The following is a 13,413-nucleotide window of genomic DNA, read 5'->3' as shown; positions in this document are numbered from 1 at the left end:
TTAAGATTCTCTTATTTGACTCAATATCTTGTCTTTAATGAATCAGAAATAAATAAACAGATTGTCCTTAAATTGTTATACAGTTATGATATGAGAATGTCAAAGTTGATGCTTACTGTTTACATTATATTTTTATTTTACAAATCATAAAAAGTTTTCTTTAATCAAAATTGTGTTCACCTCATAAATATACTTTAACTGCTACAAATTTTTAAGTCCTGGCTACCAAAGCTGTGGAGTTGGCTAATACGTATGAAGGAATTTATCGTTTGGGACATAACATTTACAAAAAAGTGTCAAATCTAAGTACAATTGTTTGGAAGCAAATATTATTCGCACTGCAAATCATTACATCAAATTTAATCATAGATATCAATGTCAGAAAAGTAAAAAAGAATAAATTCATGTATAAAGCTGACAGCAACAATCTCCTCATCATTACACGTATATAAAAAGAAAATGCTTAAAACTCATAAATTGTGTAGTTACTTAAATTAAAGGTTTTAAAAACTAAACAATAAGGTACAAAACCCTGCTGCATTATTGAATATTGCGTCCACATGCTTGAAAAAGACACCATAAATTATTTGCAATAAATTTATAAAAATAATTATAAAGCTATATTCTACTCATGTATCCCACACCCACAACAAAACTTTATCCTAAAAAGGATATAAAAAAGTAAGAAATAAATATGTGTTTCAGGAAGTCCGAATAAAAAGATAATGATAATGCACAAAAACTTTTAAAGCAGCTAAATTTATTCACACCTCATGTTCACTCATGCGTTTTTTTTAAATCGTATGTCGCAAGTGAAACATGCGCGAATTAATATTCGAAGCTTTTCGCGAGAAAATTTGAAACCCGACTTGGCGAATTTCGAAATACGGTGCCAAAGAAGTGCCCGGGAGTCGACAATGTGTAAAGTCGCCACCGGGACAGGGAGCACGGAGAATCGAAAAACACGGAGAATCCGAAAACTCTTTTAATTAGAGAAAAAATCAATATCAGTACAAAAAAATATGAAAATTACTGACATTTGCATGCTGTATAACATCAAACTAGGAATTTTCATTTTAAAAAATTGTGTAATCGTCTTCGTCATATGTTTTACGAACCGCAGTAATGTCACTGTAATCAAATCCTCCCATGTAATCTAATCAAATTTCCACAGAGCAGCAGAAATAGAAATTGTATTTCCCTCATTTACTACATCTTCTGCATCAGTTACTATCATCCCTATTTGATTTAACAACATAACGATGTCTTCATCTGTCAAATACTGGAAGTCAGGCTCACATGCATAACTTTGAAACCAATCTTCAAAATTTTCTTCGTCAAGAATTTCGAAACCTCAGATTTCTTTTGCTTGTTTGAGAATACTGTTTTCTTATTTTTCTTGAACATCTGAAGAAGATTGCTCATCAAGCGATATTATCTTTCTCCAAGATCGTGATAAAGTAGATGATTTTACCTTTGACCATGCTGCTGATATTCAATATATTTCAATCCACTGACGAATATTGCTTCCAAAAATTTGGTAGTGTTGTGACTTCATGAATAAAATTTTTTTTAATCTTTAAAATGTTTCTCTTTATATTTTTCGTGCGACTCCGGAATGACCACAGATAATCCGCGCACGGATAATCGAGAGTTTACTTTAATGTAACAAATGTTCTAGTTTATTTTAAGAGTAACTATTATCTAAGGATACTGATACATATCTCGCAGATTTGATTAACCCTTTATATCCTGACGACACTCATGCATTTGGTTCTTCTTAACATTAAATAAAATAATATTTCCATAATCCAACAGAATTTCTTGATCTTTTTATTTAAATAGTTTTCGTATCTAACTACAAAAACACACTAAAAGTTTAATCTAATCATGATAATTAAAAATATGTTTTACTTTAATATATAAGTGTTTATCTTATTCAATCTATAATACTTATGACTAAGTAGCATATTATTACTAATTGAAACTGCAATGTTAAAAATTTTGTTGGAGTGGGAAACGGCGAGTCAGGAATTTTACTGTAAAAGGTCAGGAAAAACCTGCAAAAGTCAGAAAATTGTTTTCTCAAAATAGTGTAGGAACCCTGTCTTAGAATTAGTCATGAATTTGAAAATCTAAAATGCAGCAGAAACCCTGAATTTTTCTTTCCTGGTTTTGGGATGAAAATTACCCTGTTATTCCTCTAGGAGTGGGGTATATACCCAAAGTTTATGATAATAATAAGGACAAAATTAATAACTTCCATCATGATGTTTGCCTGCCATTTAATTATCCAGTGAGGCGGTATCTATGGGGAACCACATAGAGACTGCTGGCAAATGCCGTTTTAAATCGGGTTGCTTTATATTAATCCCTAATATTTTCCAGATTGCAGCTGTCCCACATATTTTGATTATCAAGAATCAAAACCTGTTCATAAAATCTTTTATTTGTACGGAAAAAGTGTCTTTTTAAGTTTGACTTCATAACCTATTGAACAGTTTTTAAACATCTGATTGTTAGAACGAAAATTATTTGTGGTAATTTTACCTGGTTTACTGTAATCTGCAGGCTATCACTAGGCAAATGATTTAACTGTCTGAATAATCACTTACAGATATTTGTGTGGCATTGGAGCCTCTTTTAACTGCAATATAAATTGGTTTGCACGGGCCACCAGCAACAACAATGACATTGAAGCAATCCCAATTGATATTGTTCAAAGTTGAATGAAATGGAAAAATTAAATGTGTACTCATATATAGTAAAATAAAAATCTCATTTTACCCCAAATATTTTCAATTCAAAATTTTGTTATTGCTTTCATATTAACATGCTTACGTGGATTAATTTTTGTAGCTTCTTTTACCCATGTTTTATTCAGAAATTTTTTTCTTAGGCTGTTATAAGATTCAAGGAAGGAATAGTATCTGAACTTTTATCTAAACTAGAAGAAGAAGATGGTGTAAAAAAGCTACAAATAGGATCTGTAAAAGCAACTCTTTCTCTGATTGATGGTTTGTATAACTTGCTGATTCTTAATTTCTAACTAAAATTTTATTTTTACTTTCCTCTTAAAATTAACTTTACAAATAGGTAGAAGTCTTTTGTTTTTAAAAAGATGTCTGGAGACAAAAGTGCGACAAGTTGGGCATTATGCATTAACATATTGTCTGCTCTAAGCAATTAGCCTGTTTGAGGCCACCCCATTGAACCATTGTTCATTAAGATTGTGTCCTAGATCATGCCCTGTTTGATCATTAGTTCAAAAGTTATTAAGGTTGATCCATATTTTTTTCCCACCTAATTCGAGTAAAAATATTTTTGAGTACTTTAACTGTGCTTATTTTTTTGTTGAGAAATTAGGCTTCTCACTTTTTGATCTTTGCTAAGGACAGACTTCTTTATTTCAATATTTTTTTTCTCTTTTTCTTTATGATTTGAAGAATTAGCAGTGCAGATAATCAGATCAAAAGAAGTCATTCAAATGTTCTAAAAGTAAATTTGTCTGATTTAATATTAAAAAAATCTCAAACACGAAACATTATTGAGTCATTTTCATGAAGATATCTGTAATTTAAAGTGAATTATCTCTTTACTGATGCTCTTTTCAAAATCTCTTAACATTCAACTTCATTAATATTCGTAGTTTATTATTCTCCCCAAAGTTAAACTTCTGGTCTTTTCAAAAAATTCTGTAAGTATTCTTAATAGGACAGAATAAATGTTCTAGGTGCTTCTGTCAGGACTGATTGTGCTCCGGAATTCGGGATTTTTCGCTAACAGTGATCCGGAATTTTCCGGAGATCGAAGGTCCAGACGTTTAAAAAAATCGTTGATCACAAAAGTTTCCGGAAATCAAATTTTTAAAGGTGGAGCTTAAAAACACAGGTTATTTTATTTGTTTGTAAGGGAGAGCCAGATACTTTATAAGCTTATATTCGTGATTAATATTCATTTTTTATCAGTAAATAGTTAATAATCATAAACTCAAGAAAGAAAGACATATCTGTGCATTTTAATTACTTCTCCAGATCATCATAGGTATGTGTAAAATTTTAAAAATATTTTAAGTAAACTAAGAGATATTGAGAAAAAGGAGAAAAAAACCTGGTTAAATTTTTTTTCAATTTAAACTGTCTTTTTTTTTTTAACTCAAGAAATTTTCCGGAATTTTGACTTGGCCTCACAATCACCCCTGTTCTGTTAAAGAGGTATCCGGGAAGAACCTTTGTTACTGTATGTCTCAGCTTAAATTCCCATTATGATTTTTCTGTTTTGGCCCTGGGTCGAAACCTTTATTTTTTTCATAGCTTCAAAAATTTTCTGTCTTATTAATAGTTCAATAAAACAGAAAATCAAAAACATTCGGATGTAATGAATAAATTTTGCGACAAAATTGTTTTGCTGTAATTTACTGTCCTAATATACAAGTAATATTTTTGTTCCCATGATAATTTGTCAAATAACTTTCATATATAACTGGTCTGACACTTTAGTTGATATGTTTCTGATTTTTCTTAAATTTCTATTTAAATCAAATAATTTTTTTTACAGGAGAAGAAGAAACAAAATATTGGGAAAAAATAAAGTCGTTTTCAAAACAAAAAGGGAGTGAGTATTTAAATTTTTGATGATTACCTACCATCACAACCATGCCAATTTTGTAGATAATGCAATAAACTAGTATCCCAAAAGGTGCCAAAGTACTGACCATTAGCTTCTTTCTGAACACTTTCCGCCTTATGTGTTAGTTATAAATGCTTGATGCGATATGCAAGTATAGGTGTGATATAACATATAATTTTTCCTCCTTTTCCCTTCTTCATTCAGATACTTCCCAAAATCACAATTGGCCAAATAAATGGTAACCAATTAACAACACAAAAGAAACATTTATTAATAACGATAAAAAATTAGAAAATTAATATGACCAAGACATCTAAACAATTTGCTTCCGCTCTCCATCAGAGCGTTCCCTCCTCTGTCTTTTTACAGCATCTACCTTGATGACAGCGCCCTCACAACATGGAGGCATGACAATAGGGATGCAAATAAAGGATTTACCAACCAATGAAAAAGATTTTGTGGACTTCCTACAAATATACTTTTCCAGACAGTCGGAATTGTCACCCAATGAAGCTTTATTTCGGAAATAAAATGTTGCATTCAATATGTTGTAATAAAAATTGGAAATTGGTTCGATAGAAGCTGTATCCTGTTATTAACAGTTTTGAGGTTCATTTATTATTATGGTGCAAAGTGTTATTATTACAATTGTATTATTTTTTTGTTTGAATTAGCTAGCCGGGATAGCTTTGATGGAATTTTTTTTTCTCTTTGCAACGGCTATTGTGTTATGTCAGTGCTAAAATTTTTTATTTCTAACTTACTGTTAGTTTTTTGGAACTTCAGTAATTAATATATTTCCACTGGAGGAGAAAACTCCAATGAAAGTTTGTTACTGCATTAATGGTCTGTTCTAACGTGGACACACATTGGGAAATTACTGTTTAAAAATTTAAAGTGTGAATTTTAAATTTTTATTAGATCATCTTATTTGAAATAATGCATTGCTGATGAATGGAAGAAGTAAAATTTTGAGTTTATTTGATTATGTTGATATTTATTATGTTGATATGTGTGATACACACGTTTTAATCAATATTGATATTAATGTTTTTTTTTTCTTGTTTTCTAGACCAAAAGAATTTCAACAAGGGAAGATTTGGTAAGAAAAATCGAAACAGAAACCAAAGAGGAACGAAAAGAAATGGTATATTTTCTTTCAATAGTGTTTCTGTTTTAAAGTATTTAAACCATTGATGTTTAGCCATAAAAAATGGTCTATCTGGGAAATGCATATTTGCGAAAAGTGGTAGTGCATATTTGTTTTATTCCAATTGAATATTATTGTTACCATCTTATCTGCCACGTAATAATTCCATATGTAGATATGTATGTATATGCATCTATACATATAATGACGCCTAGTAATGGTCACATTTTATTGCCTTGCCATTGGTCATGGAATTACGAAGCCTAAGCCTATAGGCCCACAACAGTGTGTTACAGAAATGCATTACTTTAAAGTACTTAGATAAATTTGGCTGTGTTAGCTTTCCCATTTATTAAAGAGGAAAGAAAAACAATTAAGTAAGGGTGGGGTCCATAATATATCCAATTGTATGTAAGAAGTTCTAGGAAATTTAGGCCTGGGAAAATTTTCAATCTAATATAACAGGGTAGCCACCCACCTGGAATTATCAAGGAATTTTTTTATACTGGAAAAGTCAGGGAATTTTTAAGAAAAGCTGGATTTTTTTTATAGATTTTCCTATTTTAAATTATTTTATGATCGTTATACCCACTTTTTTTCGACGTAAATTTATTGTCAGACTGTTAAAATATCAACTTAGCAATATTTTGCATGCATCAAAATTTACTCAATTAATCCCTGTTAAACTAGAATGCCACATAAAACCCATGATTGCTAAATGAATGGAGAAACTTTTTTGGAAACAGTTTAGGGAAGGTAGAGATTGTGGTGGAGGTTGAAGAAGGAGTTAAGTTATTTGCTTCTGATTATAAAAGTAGCATTTGTTTCACTTCTAAACCGGTGGTTGAATCCATTTATCGTTTGTTCCGATGCTTTAAGATTTTTTTCTTTCTTCGGACTAGATCATTAAAAATGTTTTAGTATTTTTAATTTTATAAGATTCACCACAAATTAGTTGATCATAATTACATAGATTTTATGTTACACTCTTTTTCTAAACTTTTGTACTCCCGTCCAAATCGATGAAATTTTTTTCTCTGCAAAGCCAATCAATCACATATTTTTGTTGCGATCACTATCGGTAATGTTTGTCAACAAATCGTTAAAATTTTTGCATTCGCTAATTTGTATCGCATTTTGCTAATTTTCTCGATTTCATTTTAACCTTTTATGGCCTATTTTAATTTAAAAAAAGGTTCTTTTAAGGACCAACCATATGTTAACATTTTGTTGGTAAATATTTGATTTTTGATTCAAAATGAAGACTTTTGATTTAAAATTTTATTCACAATTTCCAATTTAAAAATTGACATTGTGTAGTAATCCAGAGATGATATTTCCGAAACTATTTCTCTTTTTACCTTAAGAAGCTGGTAAAAATTAGAGAATGTATGGGAAACACGTTAAATGTTGTATAAACATAGGATATAAAATTTTTGATTCATGTGTTTATTAGGAAGAATGAAACTTTTTTTGTTCTGCACTGTGCAGGTTTCTAATTGTAAAAACAAAAAGCTAATCTAAACTAAAAAAATCATTTAGTTCGATAGGAATTCTTTAAATATTTTAATTTCAAATTGGTAAAGAATAAAATATAAAGAATTTATCTAGTTTTTTTCTGTAGGAAATGCGATTAGAAATTTGACAATTTCGCCTTTGTAACATTAATTTTTTAATACTGCATATCGCTTAAAGTAATAATGCTGCTTGAAAACAATATTATTTAAACATTTAACTATAGATATTGGTTTAAAGAAAATGTGATCAATGAATTTTACATAGAGCACTGTTTGGATTAAATACAGTATAAAATGTAAATAAATATAAAAAGTTATTGATACATAATCGCCTGAAATTATTGATTTTTATTAATTAATATTTTGTTTAATGAAAATTAGGGGTGCAACAAATATTCGATTACTATTCGGCATTAGGTCTGCTTGCCGAATATTCGGCCAAGTATTTTTTGAAAGTTTTAATAGATTAAATAGAGTTATCTAAAATAGTATTTTTACTATGCATTATCAGATATAGTCTTTACACATCTTTGTTAAGTTTTTATATTGATGTGCTTGCAATATTATGTTATGGAAGATAAATTGAAAAGCAAAATTTCTGTTTTAAGAATCTAGATTGTTTACTTTTTTGTTTTTCTGTTTTGATCATAGTACAGCATTTTAACTGAGCATTTTATGATAGATTTTATTCTTTTATTTTTACTTTTTTCTAGTATGGTAAGACAGATATAGCTGGTAACAAAAAATTATGTGATTTTCAACCTTAAAGTTATATTTTAAGAAATGAGAATGTTTTTTTTTCTCTCTTTTTTGCCTTTTTTTATAAAATTATGATATTATTATGATTTTTTATTAAGAGTTTTATTATGGCGAAGCAATTAAGGGAGTTTCTATTAAACTTATTTCTTTTTTCTACCTTTAAAAAAAAAAATGCAGTATAATTGGAAAACAGATGTTAAGTTTTAAATACAGGGATGAGATTCTTCCGCGGATTCGCGGATTTCCGCTTTTTCTCAGATTTTTCCATTTTTCCCGCTAATTTTCGCTGAAATTTTTTTTTGCACAAGTTAAAATATTTTATGAGGAATTTAATTTTCCGGGGAGCGAAATTATTGAAGTCCTCATTCCTCCCTCTGAAGTTTCTCTAAAAATCATTTCCTTGGGATAAAACTGGTTGACCTTTATACGTGGATGAGATTTTTTTCGCTTTTGTCTCTCGAATTTCAGCCTTTTTATCAAAAACTCAGATTCTCTAAAAGTTTCGTTTTTTTTTTTAAAGTTTATTTATAAATATCCCGTTTTTTTTTTTTAAAAATTCAGTCGTTGAAGTCAAATTATTATATTTATTTACGATTTTCAAAGAAAAACATAAAATTCAAACTACGTCCTAGCTGCTAATCCTTCCGCATGCTTACTTATATTAGCTATTTTCTCCGATTTCACGCACAGAAAATAAGATTTTTCGTATTTTTTATCCGCCGGCGCGATAGCTCGTATTTTCGTAATTTAGACGTCGCTGCTTCTTGTATTCTGGAGAGAAAGCAAACAAAAAAAGCGGAAAAAAATAGAGGTAGATTTGTGGTGAAAATATTTATTTGCTCATTCAATTCATCTTGTAAATTTTTATTTATAGTGTAAACAAAAAACAATTCAAACAAGCCTTTTAGAAATCCCAAGTCCAGACTCTGCAAATATCTCGATTTTTATTCACGCGATTTTAATATCAATCATCGATTTTCGTATTTACCTGATTTAAAAGTTGCGCATTGCAATTCTTATTTACGCTTTTTAAATATCGTACATTATGACTCGTATTTACGAGATTTAAAAATCTAATATCGTGTTTTGTATTTTTGCATTTTTAAAATCGCGATTTTATTATCAAACATCGATTTTCGTATTTACCTGATTTAAAAGTTGAACGTTGCGATTCTTATTCAGGCCATTTAAATATTGTACATTGCGATTCTTATTTACGAGATTTAAAAAACCAATATCGCGATTTGTATTTACGAGCTTTTAAAACCCTATGTAGCTACGCGAGCTTAAAATCCAATGTCGTGATTCGTTTTTGCGGTTGTAATATCGCGCGATTTTAAAATTATGCATCTTGATCTAAAAATTACGCATCATGATTTGTATTTTCGCATTTTTTAAATTCGATGTAGAGTTTCATATTCACGTGATTTAAAAGCCTCATATCGGGATTTATAATCACATGGATTACAAGTTTAAACAAAAATTTGACAAAAAAAGTGCGATTTATATATATATATTCTTGGATTTCCTCTTTTTTACTTTCTGACTACTCTCATCCCTGTAAATATTATAGTCCATCAGTTCAGCTTAATTATGATAGATTTTTATTTTTTATGTTTTGCTTTTGTGTATAGTTTTTTGTGGGCATTTTTAAAAGCTTTTTTGGTAGACTTTTTTTTCTTTTAAAGTTTTATGTTTACTTTTATCTCTTTACTTTTATTTTTTTTCTCTCCGGAAGATACAATTTTCAGCATTGAAGTTTTGTCTTAAAAATTAAGAGAATATTTTTTGCTATTTCTCTGTTTCTTTCTTATTCAAATTTACAACTTCAGTTTTTTTTTTTTTTTTATATATATATTGTTGTAGCTATTAGTTTTTATTTATCTTAAATATTTCTGATAGATAACTTTTATAATTTTTTCTGTTAACCCCACACCAATAATATAGCTAAGTTTTGATTACTATTCAAAAATGACTAAACTTATTTATATAAAAAAAAGTAATATAAATTAATGATTTTGTATTTTTTTAAAAGAAAAATGCTATTATTCGGCCACCAATTATTTGGTATTCAGACGATTTGTTTGGCCGACTGTTCGGCATTCAACAATTCTGCCAAATCACTATTCATTACATCCCTAATGAAAATATATTAAAAATACTTGTCAAGTTTTTTTTCTCTCTCTTTGTATTTGCCATTTGGTGCACTTTGTGCAAAAATTACTGAACACATTAAACTTTCTTTATTCAATGAAAAGAATGTATTTTACATGTTAAACATATTTTCTCCACATCCATCTTAATTTTTTTTTTTTTAATTTAATGTTGTGGCAAAACATTCAAAATTCAACAAAAAAAAATAAATAACAAAATCTTGCTAAGTAAATCTTGCGTTTAAAAAATAATTTTTTCAATATGATATATTAAAAAAATATTTAATTTTAAATAAAATACTTTGCACTATTAGTTTTTTTGTTGTATCCATCCTATACTTTATGAGAAGAAGGAAAAAACACGTTCACAAACAAAACTTATAAATTGTAATTTTTTGCCTTGAAAAATCAGGAAAATTTGAAACCTGATTTGAGTGGCCACCCTGTACAATAATAACTAAAAGAGTTTTTTTTGGGGGGGGGGCGAGTTATCCATGCAGATAAAATCTTATAAACAAGAAAAAAGAGGACTGCCATGATGAACAAAAATATTTTGCTCCTCCTCGACACACCAGGAACATTTCAATTTCCTGGAAACATTTATCTTCTAAAGGCTTGAAAGAAATTATTGTCTGTTATGTTAAATCAGTTGATCTCTTATCTACAGAATAACATAAATAATTTAATCTCAAATTTGTATAATAATTTAAATTCCTTGAGTGTGTGAGTGGGACTGTAAATTTACTTTTTAAATTATTACTATTCTATTATATTTTAATTTGTTATTTTCTATTAACACAATAGATAATTTTACTTTCTAAAAATATTTGAAAATTTTAAACCTAAAGAAACAATGCTCTGGGTGGGGAAATATAAGCTTTGAGAATTTTCTGCACAAGCTGCAATTAAGCACTTTAAAAAAGAATTAGGTATTTAATGCCAACTAATGTTCTGTTTTCAGATGCTGGAATGATAGATATTATATATTGCAAATTTAAGCATTTTAACATTTTAATTCTTTCAATCACTTATCTAATAACACTACATTTATTTTAGACAATGCAGGTGCTGAAAATGAGGATGAACCACCCAGTAAAAAGATAAAAACGGAAGAAGACAAGCCTGATACATCAGTAAAAGTTGAATCAGCACCCAAAGATATTAAATCCGAAACTATGGAATAAAACAAAAGAGAGCTTGCAGTAAAAATATTTGTGTGTATATATTTGTTGCATATTTTGTTACATGTAAGTTCCATCATGTCTTATGAAAATAGTTATTCATTCATTTCTTCATTCAGAAATTAAATCAATATTGTTAATAATATAAATGGGTGCATATTACATTTGAAGACTGTATGTACATTATTAGAATGTTTCGATGCTAAACTCTCTGCATTTGTGCAATTTTTTTTTATTATTATTTATTTAGAGTGGATTAGTCATTTCTCTTAAATTTAATCCTAAAGCATTCCAAATTAGTGCTATTTCTTCATCAGTTTCAAAATGCATTTCTTCTTGTTTTTAATTATTATTAAACATGACTTCATTTCATTCTGATCTCGGATAAATAAGTATTTCAGAATAAGCTAATTAAATCTGACTATTATCCAAAGACTGCCTTTTTAAGATTCTTTGTACTATTATAAATGAAAATGGTTGTTAAAGATTTTCTCAATTCATGCATGTAAAAATATTTTCATTTTAAAAGACTGCCTTTTTTTTCCAAAAGTGCATTTTTTAAACAAAATTTGATGGATATTACCTTTACATTAATTGTAAATTTTTTTTATATATAAATAAAGGATTATTTGTATTGTAACATTTTAATGATTCCATAATTTTTTTGTCTATTTCTTGCCTCAAATGGTTTCTTGGCTTATCCAAATTTCTATTTTAACAATACTATTCACCTTTATTTACTTTTTCCTTCAAAATTCAACTCCTGATCACAAGTTAGATTTATGGCATGTCGTAATATTTCTTTATTACACAGTGTTACCTTTGAACAAAAAAATTATATAATATGAGAAAAATTAGTAGTAGGCATTTATTTCCGGTTGATATATTTGTATATTTTCATTTATCCGCCACTTAAAATTTTGCTGTAACCTTAATATTCATGCAAATATGCGTCAGTTTTTTTCCCTAACGGTTAGCTACCCTTCTAAGAAGAAGGGTGGCTATTCTTGCCTGCCCTTTTACAGGGGTGATACACCCTCTTTGTTCTTATTGTAAAAATGTTGCTCTCCTTTTTTTTTCATCAGAAAAAGCCTTTTTTTATATTTTTAAGAGAAGGGATTGTATTAGCAGGAACTGGGAATTTTAGATTACCATACCCGAAGCAAATTATATTTAGGCTACATTAATCTTATATATTATTTCTCGTATTCAATTCTGTTTTGAAAGGCTCTAATCTAGCTAGATATAATTAATATCTAATAAATATTAAGATCTATATTAATATATTTAAGATGAGTGCCCTTCAAAACTGTTTCAGCCTTTGTTTTTAAAAAAGCAGCCTGCTCTCTTTTATTTTTAAGGCTATCTCGGTATGTATGACCTTAATATCCTCTACTCAAAAATTACCTGTACTGACATATAACTATTTTGAAAGGGCACTTAGTAGAAATTTATCGAAATGTGTAATATTATGTACTAACTGAATTTTATCCTCAACAATTTTTAAATAACCCTCTTATGCTATTTTATGTTAATACAGTATAGAACCCGTTATCCGGAAATCAGAAAACCAAAAAACCGGAATGAAATTCGATAAATTTTCCCGCCATTTAAAAAAAAAAATTTTTTTTTCCTCATAAGATTTTAGGATTTTTCTTTCTTTTTTGAAAGATGTTTACCTTACCATCATTTTGGAAATAATCATTAGTGTATTCAGGGTTCGTACGCCTCCTGAAATTCCTGAAAAACTCCTGAAATTAGCATTTTTTTTCTAAGGGCCCTTACAACTCCTGTTGTTGTTGTTGTTAATTTACGTCGCACTAGAGCTGCACAATGGGCTATTGGCGACGGTCTGGGAAACATCCCGGAGGATGATCCGAAGACATGCCACCACAATTTTGATCCTCTGCGGAGGGGATGGCACCCCCGCTTCGGTAGCCCGACGACCTGCGCGCGAAGTCGAGCACTTTACGGTAGCACAGTTTAACGAGGACCAATACCGCACACCCTCGGTCCCTACGCAG

The 13,413-nt window shown here is 29.2% G+C and overlaps 1 protein-coding gene across 1 annotated transcript in view; it reads left to right on the top strand.

The window, feature by feature from the left end:
* LOC107452288 (La autoantigen-like) overlaps nt 1-12,029 on the top strand; it is a gene marked incomplete at its 5' end in the record, with an annotated part of 35,083 nt that extends 23,054 nt beyond the window's left edge. Inside the window, 4 exon segments of the mRNA XM_016068650.3 lie at nt 2,900-3,017; nt 4,558-4,614; nt 5,702-5,776; nt 11,265-12,029. Of these exon segments, the coding sequence (XP_015924136.1) occupies nt 2,900-3,017; nt 4,558-4,614; nt 5,702-5,776; nt 11,265-11,392 (378 nt within the window). The 3' untranslated portion in view covers nt 11,393-12,029.
* Nucleotides 12,030-13,413: the final 1,384 nt, after the last annotated feature.

This window comes from Parasteatoda tepidariorum, chromosome 7 (assembly GCF_043381705.1).
Source record: "Parasteatoda tepidariorum isolate YZ-2023 chromosome 7, CAS_Ptep_4.0, whole genome shotgun sequence".
Classification (NCBI taxonomy): domain Eukaryota; kingdom Metazoa; phylum Arthropoda; class Arachnida; order Araneae; family Theridiidae; genus Parasteatoda; species Parasteatoda tepidariorum.
This window is presented reverse-complemented; position numbering and strand designations above follow the sequence as displayed.